Source organism: Hyperolius riggenbachi, chromosome 7 (genome assembly GCF_040937935.1).
Source record: "Hyperolius riggenbachi isolate aHypRig1 chromosome 7, aHypRig1.pri, whole genome shotgun sequence".
NCBI lineage: Eukaryota > Metazoa > Chordata > Amphibia > Anura > Hyperoliidae > Hyperolius > Hyperolius riggenbachi.
The window spans coordinates 303,817,009-303,835,669 of record NC_090652.1 but is presented as its reverse complement, the minus strand read 5'-3'; the positions used below and the strand labels follow the sequence as shown (position 1 = coordinate 303,835,669).

At 47.7% G+C, this 18,661-nt stretch overlaps 1 protein-coding gene across 4 annotated transcripts in view; it reads right to left on the bottom strand.

The window, feature by feature from the left end:
* LOC137525193 (keratin, type I cytoskeletal 18-like) overlaps positions 1–18,661 on the bottom strand; it is a 34,227-nt gene that overhangs the window by 13,489 nt on the left and 2,077 nt on the right. For 3 of the 4 annotated variants that reach the window (XM_068246111.1, XM_068246112.1, XM_068246110.1), the window contains exons 1-3: positions 13,048–13,550; positions 840–922; positions 247–403 (exon numbers count right to left, since the gene is read on the bottom strand). In XM_068246111.1, coding sequence (XP_068102212.1) covers positions 247–403; positions 840–922; positions 13,048–13,422 — 615 coding nt within the window. In that variant the 5' untranslated portion in view covers positions 13,423–13,550. Of the gene's footprint in view, positions 1–246; positions 404–839; positions 923–13,047; positions 13,551–18,661 lie in introns of those variants that run through there. The other variant, XM_068246113.1, reaches the window with a different exon arrangement.

Genomic DNA, 18,661 nt, shown 5'->3' with positions numbered 1-18,661 from the left:
TGCAGGCCACTGGGTGGCATGAGTAGGCTTCCTTTGGACTTTTAGCTCCCTGTGTCTTTTCAGCACTGTACAGTGTTATCCTTTGATTTCAATCATGTGATGAAACAGGACTGGCAAGTCCAAGACACCCAAAATGCATAGGTATGACCTTCTCTGCACCCGTTCGATCCTAGGCAACTGCCTATGGTGCCTTCTAGGAAATCGACCCCGCATGACATTGAAATGAGCATTGCTGCCCCCCCTCACCTCCTTGTGGTCGCGGTGAATATGGGCCAGCTCCTCCCGCAGGGTCTCCACCTCCGACTCCAGCTTCATCCGCTGAAAATTGGTTTCATCGATCATTTTACGCAGCCCCTGCGTGTCCTTCTGCACGCCGTCACAGATGACCTGTTCTGCCTCCAGCCTGTGGTCAGAGAACAATCGTAAATAATTCGGGCACAATGAGGGCTTATAACTACTGCATCTGTAAGGCTAAGGCTGCAGTATCAAAATACACCAGCAGGTGGCACTGCAGGAAACCTCTCTACTCACAACTACCGGTAGTGATTGTCATGTTTAGGACAACTCATGAAGAAGCATGTGGTCAGAGAACCATCATAAACAACTCCAGCACAATGAAGGCTCATAACAAACAACTGTGTCTGTAAGGCTAAGGCTGCCATATCAAAATCCACCAGCAGGTGGCAGTGCAGGTAACCTCTTTACTTATGACTCCTGGCTCTATGAATTCAACCGGATAAAGAAGACCTCTGTAGTAAGACTGGGGTGATAAGAACACCAAGGGCTTTTCATTATAACTGGGGAGAGGGATAGCATTTGAATAATTACATGATACTCACTTCACTTTGAAGTCGTCAGCAGCCAGTCTTGCGTTGTCAATCTGCAGCAGAAGGCGAGCGTTGTCCATGTTCAGGTCTTCCGCCTAAACCGAGAAAAGAAATATTAAAGAACAACTCCACCAAGTGTATACAAGGTTTCCTCACTGTGTGATAATGACTGTTGTATTATCCTGAAAACTCTGGCTGAGTGACTGGAGTTACCTTTTAAAGCAGTAGGATCAGCCATACTATGCCAGGGAAAAAACACATATATAAGTAGATAAATACTTGATCTACTTACATAACATATGTATTGTACTGTCCACGTTTTGATTTCAGTGAATGTTATATAGTAAATGACAAGAATTCTGATCCTGGTGGGGGCCATGTCTTTTGCCCATAGTTAAGGCTAACTTGTGATGTAATTTCTGCCCTTTACTTTTTTTTCTTAACTCCTCCAATCGCTGAGTCACCTCAGCCTTGCTTGTAAACACAAGTGAGCAGGGGATCAAGTTTCAGATAAGCAGCAGGCATGGAAATAAAGGGAAGAGGAGGAATATATTATAGACAAAAAGAACCCCCAGCATGCAATTCTTTGGCACTGACTACTAAAGAGCCAGTGCTCCTAAGGTATGTGATAACTCCAAATCATAACAGCAGAAAACGTTTTGAAAGTTTTGAATGCAGGATTAGCATCTTTATCACTTAATACACTCAGACCAGTTGCTGTTGAAATTAGATTTTTATGGTGACACTCCCGCTTTAAGGCTGATAGTTGACTGATTTGGAAAACTTCAAGGACAACTATCCATAAGGTATGTGGAGGCTGCCATATTTATTTCATTCATATACCAGTTGCCTGGCTGCCCTGCTGATCCTCTGCCTCTGATACTATCAGCCACAGCCCCTGAACAAGCATGCAGATCAGGTGTTTCTGACATTTGTCAGATCTGACAAGATTAGTTGCATGCAGCCAAACAGATCAGCAGGATAGCCAGGCAACTGGCATTGTTTGAAAGGAAATAAATATGGCAGCCTCCATATACCTTTTACTTCAGTTGTCCTTTAATAGTTAGTTTGACAGGTGAGCAGAAAAGATTATTTATATTGTTTATATTAATCATGACTAGACTACAACAGATGCAACGTTTTCTGACAAATTAAAGTGTACTAGCCGACCCGCGTCGTAGCATACGCCGCATCTTCGATCTATCGGTTCTTATCCGTTAGCCGGGCGCATCCGGCAGGTGGCGCTAATTACTATTCCCCCTCCAGGCCGACATGGATAGTAGGGAAAGATGTAACTCTGGTGGAGTTTTGTCGCCACCTGGAGGATGCGCCCGGCTAACGGATAAGTACCGATCTATCTAATAGAGTACGTGCCTCAACCTTGAAGCAAGAAGAATAAAGGTGGGTACACACATCAGATAAAAGCAGGGGCGTAACTAGGCCCCACCGGGCCCCCCCTGCAGATTTTCAGAGCGGGCCCCCCCTCCCCCCCCCCCCCTGGGGCCCGCTCTGAGTTTTGTGGGTGCTGGAGGGGTGGCAGCATGAGGGGAAAGCCTTGCCCACAGTCGGCGGGGAGAGGGGTAGTTCCCCCCTCTCCCTCACCTCGGGGCTCTCCCCTCTGCGCTCCCCTCCAGCTCGTAAGTGTGTGGGGCTGTGGTGGGCAGCGGGCAGCGGCGGGCAGATACATACCTGCTTCCGTGCGTTCCATCGGAGACTTCTCCCTCTAGCGGCTGACGTCACTTCCGGAAGTGACGTCAGCCGCTAGAGGGAGAAGTCGGCGATGGAACGCACGGAAGCAGGTATGTATCTGCCCGCCGCTGCCCACCACAGCCCCACACACTTACGAGCTGGAGGGGAGCGCAGAGGGGAGAGCCCCGAGGTGAGGGAGAGGGGGGAACTACCCCTCTCCCCGCCAACTGTGGGCAAGGCTTTCCCCTCATGCTGCCACCCCTCCAGCACCCACAAAACGGCCCCAAGCGGGCCCCGGGGGGGGGGGGCGGGCCCCCCCGCGGGCGCAGGGGCTGCAGGGCCTATTCCTACGCCCCTGGATAAAAGTCTTTGGAAAATCAAAGATCACAGACCAATTTTACCCCCTTCCGTGTAGTATGAGAGCCATACCTACACAGTCTATTCTATTGAGCTGAACTCCCCATCAGATAGAAATCTTTGCAAGATGCTGCACACAAAGATGCAGTACACATGCAACAGATCAGTATCTGCAAAAGATCTATTCCTGCAAAAGATCCGTTCCTGCAAAATACATTCATAGTCTATATCTGCAGATCTCATACACACCTTGTTTAACGGACTTCATCTGCAGATCAGATCCACCAGGATGGATCTTTGGATCTACAGATGATTGTCTGATCTGCAGATGAACCGTCAAACAAGGTGTGCATTATGCTGGGCATACATGGTATGTTTTCTACCGTGTAATCGAGCCGCTGGCTCGATTCCCGCTCGTCCCCGCGGGCGCCCAGATCGATTCCCGCTCGTCCCCGCGAGCGCTTTCTTATTTTCCACTCGTTTCTTCTTTTGTCCTGCCCGCCGGTATCAAGCGCAGAATCGATCCGGCAGGGTATCGGACACGGCTCATTTACATGGTAGAAAACATACCGTGTATGCCCAGCATGAGATCTGCAGATATCATAGACTATAAATGCATTTTGCAGAAACTGATTTTTTTGCAGGAACAGATCTTTTGCATGTGTACAGCATCTTTGTGTGCAGCATCTGTGTGTGCAGCATCTTGCAAAGATTTCTGATGGGGAGTTCAGCTCAATAGAATAAACTACATACTACATGGAAGGGGATAACATTGGTCTGTGATCTTTCATTTTCCAAAGACTTTTATCTGATGTGTGTACCCACCTTTAGGCTTTCCATTAGAAAATGTATGCGTGCTCAAACACCAAGTTTAACCCTAGCAAGTCTGGCTTTCCAAATCTGGCCTAATTGGCTATTCATGAGGCAATGCTCATGCAAATATGCATTTGCTTTCGCATGCCAAACTATGCAGGGTCAAAAAACCAATACTGCAAAGCAGTCGCCCTGCGTGAATAAGTTCATGCTACATTAGCACTTCCTAGGAGCGCCACGGGGAGGCTTCCCAATGCCCCCCTTTTTATACAACCAGGGGGAACGCGGGTCCCAGGCTCTCTCACTGCCTGGGAACCACCGCGGCACCCCAGAGGGGGAGGCTGGGTGGTGCAGCTGACCCCCCCCCCCCCCCCAAGCGTGGCCAGCGCTGGGAAGAGCCGTCCGCACCCACCTCCTAATATTAAAAACAGGCACTTACCTTAACGTCCATTGCGTTCTGCTACATGCGCATTAATTTTCTCATGGAAAGCATTTTGTGCAGTTTGTATCCTTTGGAGGCAGGTGGTGGATGGCTTGCTCCGGTGGTGTGAGCCCTGGAGTGAGTTGTCTGCACTTGTCCTCCCCCCACCCCCCGTTGTGTTGTATGTGAGCCAGCCCTGAGCGCTAAAGCTTTCTCATGTGGTGCCCCCAAGTTAATGTGCATGTAGCAGAACGTAATGGACGTTAAGGTAAGTGCCTGTTTTTAATATTGGGAGGTGGGTGCGGACGGCTCTCCCTGGCGCTGGCCACGCTTGGGGGGGGGGTCGCCTGCACCACCCAGCCTCCCCCTCCGGGGGGTGCCGCTGTGGTTTCCAGGCAGTGAGAGAGCCTGGGACCCTGCGGTCCCCCGGTTGTATAAAAAGGGGGCATTGGGAATCCTCCCCGTGGCGCTCCTGGATAGTGCTAATGTAGCATGTAGCAGTGTTGCTTGCGAATTTTCACCTAAGTCATTTTCGCATCGAAAATCCCGTTTTCTGCGAATTTTCACGCAAATCTTCAGAAATATTTGCGTTTTCGAAAATTCATTGCATGCGGATGCTTATGCCCTTATGCAGAAAAATGTCCACAATAATCCGCATGGAAATTCAGTCTATGCGGACGTTTATACGGAAAAATGTCCGCAATAATGTGCAAGAAACTTCTCTGAATGCGGACGCTAATGCCCAAGTAACGTGAAAATGACTGGCATTAGGCGAAAATTAACGCGAAAAAATTAGATGGAAAATTTGGCTGTCAAAACGAAATTAGGCGAAAATTCTGTAAAAATTTTCGCTCATCACTGGCATGCAGCAGGGCGACCGCTTTATTGGTTTTTTGACCCTGCATAGTTTGGCACGCAAAAGCAAATTTGCGTGAGCATTGCCTCATGAATAGCCAATTAGGACAGATTTGCAAAGCCAGACTTGCTAGGGTAGGCCTCTTTTCCACGGACAGTTGATAGGCAGTAAAATGCCTCTCAAACTCTTACAACTGCTCACTACTGCCTGGTAACAGCTTGCTGCTGCCTGGTAACAGCTTGCTGCTGCCTGGTAACTGCTTACTGCTGCCTGGTAACTGCTTACTGCTGCCTGGTAACTGCTTACTGCTGCCTGGTAACTGCTTACTGCTGCCTGGTAACTGCTGGGTAACTGCTTGCTGAGCACACAGCTCAACAGTCCGTGGAAAAGAGGCCTTAAACTTGGTGTTTGAGCACGCATAAATCTTCTCATGCAAAGTACTTCTTCTTGCTCGAAGGTTGAGGCACTTACTCTATTATATATATAGATAATGACTGCAATAGATTATTATTATTATTACTACTACATTTAATAGTTTTGATTAAAGAGGAACTGTAGTGAAAACAACACCATGAATAAAATTGCTATTTGTTTTACAATATTCATTTGTAGATTATTTAGTCAGTGTTTGCCGATTGTAAAATCTTTCCTCTCCCTGATTTACATTCTGGAATTTATTACAGGAGGCCAGGGCCGAATTTACTATAAGGCAATGTAGGCACGTGCCTACAGGCGCCTGATGATGGAGAGGTGGATCACTCCCCTCCCCAAGCTCCTCCCTTCCACCTTACCTTTGCGGAGTCCCAAGCACAGCATAAATGAGAGGTTACTCACCCAGCTCTCTGCATTCCACTTACCAGATCTCCCATCAGTCAGGAGCACCTCTAGCTACTTAATACTGAAGGTACTTCTTGTTATCTAACACAGAGGGTCACCTCACCTGTAGCTACCTATGCTGGGCTGGGGAATTAGGGGGTAGGTGAAAGCAGGGCCGGGCCGAGGCATAGGCTGGAGAGGCTCCAGCCTCAGGGCGCAGTGTAGGAGGGGGCGCACAATTCATTCAGCTGTCATTCCTAATTGTGTATGAAGCAGAAAGAAATAAGAAAAGGAAATACATGACAGTGACTGCAAGCCAGATAACTAGATATTAAGGTGTTGGGGAGGTTGTGGGCCCTGTGGCACCTCTTAGTCTAATAGCAATGAGTGTGTGACGGCTGGAGTGGGGGGATGGAGGGGCGCACTTTGGTGTCTCAGCCTTGGGTGCTGGAGGACCTTGTCCCAGCTCTGGGTGAAAGCTGGGCCAGTCAGCACACTTGCGGTGCAGTGTGGTGGGGGTTTGTAGGTTAATGAAGGATGAAGTCTAAGGTGCCAGGACATCTGTGCCTATAGGCTCTTGTGATATAAATCCGGGCCTGCAGGAGGCAACATCTTTTGGTCCTGTCAGGTGCAGCTCTGCGGAATGTTTGTTTGCTAAGCGTTCCAAAGCCAGTTAAAATAATGCCTGGATTTTGATTTGAGTGATAAAATCCTGACTTATGATGGACCTCCACCTGCACAGTGTGATCGTGGTATTCACACACAGACCTCCACCTGCGCAGTGTGATCGTGGTATTCACACACAGACCTCTATCTGCACAGTGTGATCGTGGTATTCACACACAGACCTCCATCTGCACAGTGTGATCGTGGTATTCACACACAGACCTCCACCTGCGCAGTGTGATCGTGGTATTCACACACAGACCTCTATCTGCACAGGGTGATTGTGGTATTCACACACAGACCTCCATCTGCATAGTGTGATCGTGGTATTCACACACAGACCTCCATCTGCACAGTGTGATCGTGGTATTCACACACAGACCTCCACCTGCACAGCGTGATCGTGGTATTCACACACAGACCTCCACCTGCACAGTGTGACCGTGGTATTCACACACAGACCTCCTCCTGCACAACGTGACCGTGGTATTCACACACAGACCTCCACCTGCACAGTGTGACCGTGGTATTCACATACAGACCTCCTCCTGCACAGTGTGACCGTGGTATTCACACACAGACCTCCACCTGCACAGTGTGACCGTGGTATTCACACACAGACCTCCACCTGCACAGTGTGATCGTGGTATTCACACACAGACCTCCACCTGCACAGTGTGACCGTGGTATTCACACACAGACCTCCATCTGCATAGTGTGATCGTGGTATTCACACACAGACCTCCTCCTGCACAGCGTGACTGTGGTATTCACACACAGACCTTCTCCTGCACAGCGTGACTGTGGTATTCACACACAGGCGTCCACCTGCACAGTGTGATCGTGGTATTCACACACAGGCGTCCACCTGCACAGTGTGATCGTGGTATTCACACACATTTCCTTGCCCTGGAGTGGCTCTCAGTCAGTCTTGGTGTCACCGCTGTAAGATAAATATCCTTTGTATTCTCCATCTCAGAAGAGGAAGACAAACAGACAGACTGGATAAACCAGTTACTTTGAATGCAGAGCAGTCCTCTGAATTTCCCATGTACATTTCCCATGTACTCTGCATTGCTGATACACAGATGAGAATATGGCTTAAAGCCCAACTCCAGAAAAAAAAAAATTAGTGTTGGATCGGCTGCCAAGGGGGCTGAGCAGGATCATCCACCAGACAACCTAAGCAGGTACTTGGGCCTAGATAGTGTCAAGAGGCCCTGCCCACGTCGATCGAGCATTCAATTTGATCATGTTATCAGATCGAGGAGAATCAATTATGTTTCATTCAGCTCAAGAGATGGAAATTGGACGATATCTGGTCAACCAATTTACTTGATCGGACAAGATGGAAAATATTGAATGGTTGTAAATAAATTGGCTACTGGTAACATGACTTCCAAATGATATAGAATCGATTTTTGGTTTCAGAGCATGGAGACACATGTTGAGCTTGCTTGCTTGTAGTGTGTGGGCCACTAGTTGATCACACTGTTGTTGATCGCCTAATAAAGTCGATCGCTTCATTGCTCGGTGGAAAAATCGGGTAATGTATGGATACCTTAGCTCGTAATTAAACTTTCAATGTCCTTCAAAAAAGTCGTAAGTTGGCCAGCCTCTACTATGCAAGTCAGGAGATATCTAGAGAGACAGATTACTATCATTTCCCTGAATAACGTTTTCTTAGGCCTCGTTCACATTGCGTTCTGATAGCGTTAGAGTTCGCATTGGACGTTTTTGAAGCGATTTTTTTCCTCTTCCCTGCGATTTCTGTTTTTGTAGGCATTTTTGCAGAGCGATTCCGTTTTTCCACTTCCTGAAGTCAGTCAGGAAGTGAACTATTTGATCCGGAAAAGAATAAATACAATGTATTTATTCTTAAAAACGCATTTGCTGCACAAAGTGAGCATTTTGCGTTTTTCCTATACCTTCCGTTGTAGCAAAATCGCCCCGAAAATTGTCCATTCATCACTTCTCTGAGCGGAAAGCAGAGGGATCACCTCTAGCGCATAGGATAGCTTGGTGTAAGTGCTTTCAGGGCGATTTTGAAAAATCGCAGGCGCTTAAAAAATTCCAAAAACGCCTCCAGAGTGAACGTGCCCTTAGAGTTGCTGGGCTCTACCTGGGAGAGGCTAATGTTGCAAACATTGCTACCACAAGAGGTGGTGTAAAAAATCTTTCTGGAAAATCCATTCAAACTCATTCCATGATACACAGACAGTGCACACAAGGGATAAACTGGATTCAAACAATAATTGGGCAGCATGGTGGTGTAGTCAATAGCACTCTGGATTTGCAGTAGTGATGTAGCAAACATGAAATTTTCGGTTCGCGAACGCAAACTTTCCGCAAAAGTTTGCAAACAGGTAATTCTGGCAAACCGCCATAGACTTCAATGAGCAGTCTAATTGTAAAACTTATAGGGACTGTTTCTGTCCACAAAAGTGATGGAAAAGTTGTTTCAAGGGGTCTAACACCTGGACTGTGGCATGCCAAAGGGGGATCTATGGCAAAAGTCCCACCAAAAATTATGTAATTGACGCAGAGTCCTGTTTTAATATCTAAAGGGCAGAAATCACAGTACATTCCTAAATGTGTGGAAATAAGTGCTTTAAAACGTCCAGCGTGCATACATGGCCATAAGGTAGTGTAAGGGTTATGTCCAGTTCACACTGACAGCCGAAATGCCACGTTTAACGCATCGCAAACAACCGCAAAGAGCTTTAGTGATAACGCCAGGTGAGCAAATCATTTTACTAGTTGACACCCCCAGGACATAAATGTTAGTCCTCTCTGCAGCATTCTTTGTGCAGTGGTGTGTATTGGCCACCGTGTTTGTGCGCACGTTCGCAGTAGTGCAGGCTATCGCAGTTTTCCAGCCCCTATGGTCGGGCAGAGGTAGTTCAATGAGTTAAGTGACCCAAAAAAATCCTGATTCTGCACTGAGGCCTTATAGCGGGGGCAGTACTGGTGGATACTAGATGCCAGTAGTGGGGGTGAAGGATTATTGGGTTATGGTCGGTGCAATACTAGGACCAGCAGACCTGTGTCCAACCTGAACACACAGGATTGCAATATAACAACAAAAAGAAAAACAGCCTTCAGAAGAGTGAACTACTGTAGCTCAAAGCCAGGGCCGGCCCGTCACTTTTTGCCGCCTGAGGCAAATGTGGCAGAGCTGCTGCCGCCGCCGCCCCCCCCCCCCCCCCCCGTCCGGGGGGGGGGCGGCCGCCGAGCCGGAGGGGTAGCGGGCAGGTCGGGGGTATTGTGCCTAGCGGTGGGGAGGGGGGTCGGACCCCCCCCTCCCTCGCCTGGGTCCCCCGATCTGCGCTCCCCTCCAGCCTGTAATTAGTAAGCTGCTGTCAGATCGTAAGAGGCACGGGCGGGGAGGACTCACCTTTTCCGCGTTCCATCGTGCGCTCCATTGACGTCACTTCCTGCATCGCCGTCCACTTACAATACAGTGGGCGGCGATGCAGGAAGTGACGTCAGTGGAGCGCTCGCTGGAACGCGGAAAAGGTGAGTCCTCCCCGCCCGTGCCTCTTACGATCTGGCAGCAGCTTACTAATTACAGGCTGGAGGGGAGCGCAGATCGGGGGACCCAGGCGAGGGAGGGGGGGGGTCCGACCCCCCTCCCCACCGCTAGGCACAATACCCCCGACCTGCCCGCTACCCCTCCGGCTCGGCGGCCGGCCCCCCCGGGCGGGTGCCGCTCTTTGAAGTTTGCCGCCTGAGGCAAATGTTTCACCCCGCCTCATGAGCGGGCCAGCCCTGCTCGAAGCACTGACTGCACCTGTCTGCAACAGCTAAAGTGCATTAAGTGGACACACTGAACATCAATATCACAAGATCAAAACAGAGCCTTTAGAAGGGCTCTGGGGTTATGTAGAGGGTGAATTGATACTGTAGCAGCAAAAACTCCACTGGGGACACAGAACACAGGCCTAACTAACGCTCTCCCTATCTGCAGCACACTCTACCTGATCTGCCTAGCACAGAAGCCAAACACAGACTGAAAAATGGCTGCAGTGCTGGCTTTCTGATAGGTGGGGGGGCGGTCCAGGTGGGAGGGATAGCTGATGGGCAGCCATGTGTCTGCTGACTCTGGGGTGGGGGGGGGTCAAAGTTTGGCTCCCTTATAATGTATAGGGGGCGGGTCGAACACGCCATGTGTTCGCCTGAGGGGGCGAATGCAAATGCGCGTTTTTTTACCGGGCGAACAGTTTGGGCCATCTCTACTTTGCAGTACTGGGTCCCCAGTTGTAAACTCAGCCAGGGCACTATCTGCACCAAGTTTTTATGTTCTCTTCTGTGTATGTGTGGGTTTCCTCTGGACACTCTGGTTTCCTCCCACAACCCCAAAACATACAGAAAATGAATTGGCTTCACCTAAATTGGCCATAGACTACAATGGAGATATGACTATGGTAGGGATTAGATAGTGAGCTCCTCTGAGGGACCGTTAGTGACAAGACTATATACTCTGCATAAGACAAGACTATATACTCTAGCGCAGAGGAAGATGTTGGCTCTATATAAATACTAAATAATACCTTCAAGTTATGTTGGATTTGTGTCACTACATTACTTTTTAGCTGGCCTGCCCTTTTTATGTCAAATTGCTCTGCCCTTTCCATGATACAGGACATAAGCCACATACAAGCGTTATTTTGTCACCTGAATTAAACGTTAATGATTATTTAGGGTTAGTAGCCGAGCAAGCTTGACTAGCCATGGAACCTGGAACCCTCAACAGTGATCACAGAGGATCTATTTAAAGGGAACTCCAGGTGAGAGAGGTGTATCGAGGCTGCCATATTTATTCATTTTATGACAATAACACAGTGGGCAGCCAAACTGAACTACCATGTCTGACAATAGATGATTGGAATGGATACTTTAATAGATACATTAGGTAGTCCCTCATATTACCTAGAGGTGGTAAGATTGTACAATCAAGATTGTATCTTTTAAGGTTCATACACACCTACCAACTATCTGTCCAACTATGCCAAACTTGCCTGTTAAGCCCCACTCACACGCTTAACAGCAGTCTTTTATGCAGCACAATTGTCAAGCAATGTTTGTTGTGAAACAAGTTGAAACAACTAAAAATAGTATTTTGCTATTGTTCAAACAGCTGATAAGACTGATTACAAGTCAATTCAACTGTCGGACTGCCTTCTTATCAGTCTTATCAGCTCTTTGACAATTGTGCAGCATAAAAGACCGCTGTTGAGCATGTGAATAGGGGCTTAACAGGCAAGTTTGGCAGATAGTTGGTAGGTGTGTATGAACCTTTAAAGTGCCAATTAATGGTACAATATTTTCCTAAGATGCAATCATTCGATCAGATTTATACATTCAAATTGTACAGAAAACCGTGCAGTTTGTGGAGAAAATTGACAGGAAAACGATTCTATGGTGGATTGGAAAACAGAATTTCGTCGATCATTGGTATCTACTCTTGTACCTGAAGAAAGAAAGTGCTCTAACCAACCCGTTTATGCAGAGCAGGATTATCCACCAGGCAACCTAGGCAGGTGCTTGGGGGCCCAGTGGGCATAATGAGGCCCACCATCCACCTTCTCTGACCTCTCTCCACTTCAGCTTACCAAAAGACCACAGGAGGGCCCCAAATCTACTACCTTGCCTAACACCCCATTGCTGTTTAATCCATTTCTGCGTTTATGGGAACAATCGATAATTACCTTTCAATGACTTACGATCCCACAAATCTGATTGAATGATCGTATCGGAGGACAATATTGCACCATTAAGGTGGCCACTAACGATCCAGCTTCTAGCGAAAGATCGTTCAAGCGATCAGATAATTCTGATTGGCAGAAAAATCGTTCACTACACCATCAACGAACCAATCTTTGCTTCCTATCTATCACAACCGACAAGAAAATCCAAATTTTGGTTTGACCAAAACCCAATCGGACGACTATTTTTATAATCGTTCGTAATCCATTGTGCCCATCAATTGAGATTATTTACAACCAATCTGATCAGAATTTATGATCACTCAAACGATTTCAGGCTTGAAATTGGACTGTTAGTGGCCACCTTTAGTGAGCATTTTTCATCTTGCCCAGGGGCGTAACAATAGACCCTGCGAGGGATGCATCCGCAGGGGAGCCCAGAAGCAGCAGGGGGCCCCATGGGGGGAGAAGTTTCTTTTCCCTGTCCTGAGACAATGACAACTAAGGGCACAGAGAGAAAAAGCAGTCTCTTGTCTGCACAATTGTTCTAGAGACTGCCTATGCTCAGCGACTGATAAGGATTCATACAAAGTTTTGCAGACAAAGATTTGTAGACAGTCCCTATTCAGTGTACAGCAGGCTCTTGTGTACAGCGCCCAGCCCCCAGCCACTCTACCCTTCTTCAAGTGCTGTGTACTGTAGTGATGCTGGAGTAGTCTGCAGAGCCAGTTCTGCTCCATCAGAGATGGACAGAGTGAGTGTAATAAGCCGAGGCTGGAAGCAAATCGGTTTTCTGTATGCGTTTTCTGTACACCATGTGTGCAAGAGGGAGGAATGAGGCCCCATCCAAAGATTCGCAGGGGGGCCCAGTGATTTCTACGCCCCTGGTCTTACCTGTTTCCTGAGCTGCTGCAGCGGCACCTGGTAGGAGTCCCAGTCTCGCTCCACCGGGTTCTTCAGCGCCAGCTGGTCATCGATCTCGTCCTGCAGCTTGTGGTTCTCCTCCTCGAGCCCCCGCACCTTCTGCAGGTAGCCGGCCAGCCTCTCGTTCAGCTCCTGCATGGCCTCCTGGTGGTTGTGCTGCAGCAGCAGGGAGTCCAGGCCGGAGCGCATGCTGTGGAGGGAGCCCTCCAGAGGGGCACGCAGAGTGGGCAAGTCAAATCCTGAGCGGAAGGCCTGCAGCCGGGCCCCAGACAGTCGATAGTCTCCAGTCTGACTGGAGGCGCTGCTTCGCCAGCTGGGGGCACGGGACGACACCTGGAAAGACATGATGGGTAGCTTGAATTGGAGATATGGACGGTGCAGGAGGAGCAGGATGTAGAGTCGCTCTGTACAGGTGCCTGGCTATCTACAGACTATGGCAGAGAGCAGCGAGTGTTCGGTGTTTGCATACTGACAGCTGCCGTCCTATATAGTAATATTCATGAGCAAGGGGGCGAGCCCTGCATCAGGCCACGCCTCCCCTTACAGGTGAGTAATAAATATTAATCCACACTGTATCTCCGAGCTTAAGTAATCATAAAACAACAGAGGCCAACAGAAGCCAGGGGGATAAATAACTCTGACTCAGTAAAGTAAAGAAGTCCAAACAATACGCCAAAACCACAATACTCTGAAACAGTATAAACCAGCAGATGGCTACGGCAGCGCAAGTTCATATTAACCCTTTGCACACTGAAACTCATGCCTGCGATGCCAATTGTTTTTTCATACACCAATAATAGCACATAGAATACTCGATTTTCCATCGAGAGATTAAGCGACTTCATTTAGCGATCAAAAAAACAATGTAGTCGATCGAAAGTCGATGAACTCGTGGCCGCCCAGTGAAAACGAGATCCTGGCGTTTCCCCTTCGCTAATCGAGCTGAATCAAAAATCGATTCTGTGTCGATCGAAATCATGTGAACAGTTGCCGATTCCTTCTGAATGGTCTGATATTTTCTATCCTGCCCAATCGTGTAAATTGGTCGATTCGACCAGATATCGGCCGATTTCCATCGATCAAGCAGAATGGAACATAATCGATTCTCCCTGATCCAATAAAATGATCGAATTGAATGGCCGATCGTACATGAAAATTGAGTAATGTGTGGGCACCTTATGGATGGCTACCAGATTCGACCATCATATAGATGCCTGTCAGATCAAATCTGACAGGGATCTATAGTTGCCCATACATCTAGCGATGTGCGGGCCGATCGACCAAGAGACAGATCTCTCTCTGATCCAATCTGATCGGAGAGAGATCTGTCAGCTGCCCATACACCGCAGACCGATTCCTAATCAATTTCAGCATGAGATCTGTCGGGAATCGGCCTTGTGACGCTTCATCCGCCGCCTTGCTGACCTGATGCTGCCCCCCAATGTAGAATGTCCCCCCCAGAGCCCAGTACATAGAGTGACCAGATTTTTGTGGGTCCAACCTGGGACAGGGAGAGGGGGGCGCGGGGAGGGGGGGGGGCAGCTGCGAAAAGTGGGGAGGACTGAGAAGCGCGCAGCGATGAAGACCGGCGGTGAAAAATGGGTGTGGCCATGACATTGTATGGGCGGAGCTAACGTAATGATGTAACAGCGAGGCATAAGAAAGCAGTGTTTACGCCATGATGTGGACAAACGAGACTTTGCATCATGGGTGTGCAGAAACTGTGTGATGCTAATAGTATACCGTAACCCCAAAGCAGCAAACATAGCCATCTATGACCATTAAATAATAAATGCAGTAACAGTTACCGTGGACACCAGAAAATAAATGCGGGCAACATGTCAGGACAAAATAAACGCAATGCGGGCAAACATGTCAGTACATAATAAACGCAATGCGGGCAAACATGTCAGTACAAAATAAACGCAATGCGGGCAACATGTCAGTACCAAATAAACGCAATGCGGGCAAACAAGTCAGTACAAAATAAATGCAATGCGGGCAACATGTCAGTACAAAATAAACGCAATGTGGACAAACATTTCACCAGAAAATTAATGCAATGCGGGCAAACATTTCACCAGAAAATGACTGCAATGCGGGCAAACATTTCACCAGAAAATTAACGCAATGCGGGCAAACATTTCCCCAGAAAAGAAACGCAATGCGGGCAAACATTTCACCAGAAAATAAACGCAATGCGGGCAAACATTTCACCAGAAAATTAACGCAATGCGGACAAACATTTCCCCAGAAAAGAAACGCAATGCGGGCAAACATTTCCCCAGAAAAGAAACGCAATGCGGGCAAACATTTCACTAGAAAGTAAACGCAATGCGGGCAAACATTTCACCAGAAAGTAAACGCAATGCGGGCAAACATTTCCCCAGAAAAAAAAACGCAATGCGGGCAAACATTTCACTAGAAAGTAAACGCAATGCGGGCAAACATTTCACCAGAAAAGAAATGCAATGCGGGCAAACATTTCACCAGAAAAGAAACGCAATGCGGGCAAACATTTCACCAGAAAAGAAACGCAATGCGGGCAAACATTTCACCAGAACATAAACGCAATTCGGGCAAACATTTCACCAGAAAAGAAACACAATGCGGGCAAACATTTCACCAGAAAAGAAACGCAATGCAGGCGAACATTTCACCTGGAAAAGAAAGCATTTACTCACCTGGCAGAAGTCTCTGGCCTCTGGCGCGCTGCTCCCGGGACCACATTCCTCCTGCTCATCTCCCGCGCTGACAGGGCTATGGCAAGATGGCGCCCGAAGCCCTGTACTGGAGACACAAATAGTCTCCAGTACAGGGCTCCGGCAGCCATCTTGCCGTAGCCCTTCTCGCCTGCCGGTGTCGGAACACCGGAAGACAGTTAGGCTGGAGCGGGGCTGCGGGCAATGAACTGGCACGGCGTCTATAGACGCCACTGCCAGTTCACGAGGATAGAGTGGCCAGAGTCCCGGGGCCGGGACGTCCCGCTGCTGAAAGCGGGACGTTTCCCGGGACCTCATGCAGCCTGGGACAGCGGACCCCGAATCCGGGACGCGTCCCGGGCAATCCGGGACGTCTGGTCACTCTACTGTACAGTACACTTTACCTGTTCGTGTCTGCACGGGACACACACACACACATTATACACTAGGGGGGACAGCGCCGGGGACTTTTTGAACAATTCTTTTTTTTTTTTTTTTGTAGCAATAGCATGTATGGGGACTTTGCTCTTCACCACAAAAGTCGGCACAAACTTACACTTAAATTCAGCATTAATTCATGCGTAATTACGAATGCTTACAATTGCATACAAATTGAATTGCGCTATTCCCTGAAATTTCACATTACGATGCGTAATTGGGAATTAGGGTGCGTAATTATGCACAGGCATCATTTCTGCTCATCACTAAATTGTTCATCTTCTGTTTAAAATAACCTTTCACACTTTCAGCACTCAGCACTTTTCAGCATTGAAAAAGTATCAAAAAAGTATGTGAAAACATGCTGTCAGAATTATTCTCAGTATCCTCTTTCTTGCTGCTGGCTTAAAGTGAATGGGAACCGCATTTAAAAAAAATGATAGATACTTACCTAAGGAGAGGAGTGGCTCTGGGTCCTATAGAGCCTTCCCGCTCCTCTCCTGGTCCCCTCGTTCCAGTGCTGGCTCACCCGGTAGCAGTATGTGACTAATTTAGTCAAATACTGCTTTACCCGGCCGAAGGAGGCTTCAGAAGTCTTCAGGGAGCCCGAGTGCTCCTGAAGAAGGGCGGCCCTGTACTGCGCCTGCGCAAGCACGCTCTCTTGCACGCTCACGCCTGTGCAGTATGGAGCCGCACGTCTTCAGGAGGACACGGCTCCCGAAGACTTTCAAATACCTTTCCGGCGGGGGATTGAAACGGGGGGAGCCAGCACAGGATAGAGGGCACCGAGAGAGGAGATGGAAGGCTCTATACAACCCAGAGCCTTCCCTCTCCTTAGGTAAGTATTTGCTTCATTTTTTTTTTAAATGCGGTTCCCATTCACTTTAAAAGGCATTTTACTGATAGGATGTGAAATGATCACCCAGGAGAAAACCGAAAACAACCAAATTGGATCGGGCCCAGAGTGTGGTTTCTAATATGACAGAATGATGCAATGTTATGATAAAAAGCTATATCACTGAAAATAAAACCATGAGACTCTTTTCTTTCCTATTAATGTTCTATTCATTATCCGTATTACACATACAATTCATTATATCATACTTTTTTTTTCGCTTCAGGTTTTCTTTAAAGAATACCCGAGGTGATATGCAACATGATGAGATAGACATGTGTATGTACAGTGCCTAGCACACAAATAACTATGCTGTGTTCCTTTTTTTCTTTCTCTGCCTGAAAGAGTTAAATATCAAGTATGTAAGTGGCTGACTCAGTCCTGACTCAGACAGGAAGTGACTACAGTGTGACTCTCACTGATAAGAAATTCCAACTATAAAACACTTTCCTAGCAAAAAAATGGCTTCTGAGAGCAGGAAATAGATAAAAATGGTCAATAGTTCATAGATTTTAGCTCTGGCATACGTCAATGAATGTGTCATTGTGCAAAAACAATAAAATAGTTAAAACTTAAAAAGTAGATTTAAACATAAAATAAAACCTGGGAATATCTTAAAAAGTCATTTTTAGGAGAAGGAAGATAGATACAATTGTTTATTTCATTCGTTTATTTTCGCCTCAGGTGTCCGTTAATCAAGTTGCAGGGGCGTAACAATAGACCCTGCAAGGGATGCATCTGCAGGTGGGCCCAGAAGCTGCAGGGGGCCCCATGAGAGGAATAGATTCTATTCCCTGTCCTGAAAGACTGACAACTAAGGGCATGGAAAGAAAAAGCTTCCTGCTCTCTGCACAACTGTTCTAATGTCAGCATTTGCTCACTCACTGATAAGGAATCAAACAAAGTTTTGCAGATAAAGATCTGTAGATATTCTCTATTCAGTATGCTGCAGGGTCTTGTGAACAGCGCCCTGCCCCCAGGCTCTCCACCCCTCCCCAATTGCTGTGAACTGTAGTGATGCTGGGGTCTGCAGAGCCCATTTTGTTCCATCAGAGATGGACAGAGTGAGTGAAATAAGAAGCTGGGACTGGGAGAAAATGCATGCAGTGCTTCACTGCTGTCTGTAGCCAATTGAAGAACATTGGTTCTCAGTTTAGCTGTGCAGAAAGCGAGGGGGGAGGGGGCCCCATCCAAAGTTTTGCAGGGGGGCCCAGTGATTTCTATTTACGCCCCTGATAAAGTGCCATCAGTTTATATAGCATCATATACTGAATAAAGGTCGTAGATTCCAAACGTGACACAGTGACAGACACATGTGAGGAGAGGAGCACCTGAACCACAAGAGCTCACGATCTAAGAAACTGCCTCTAGCGCTGTTATCTTGGACGCCATCGTTGGTCAGTGTCAGTAACAAAGGCTTGAAGCTGGATAGACCGTGCAGAGAAATACTATTTACTGATAAGGCGGTGTCACCTGGGAGTGGGCCCTGGGCCAGAATCCAATCCTGCCCGGGGAAGAGGAATACTTATTCAAATATTATGTCAATAAA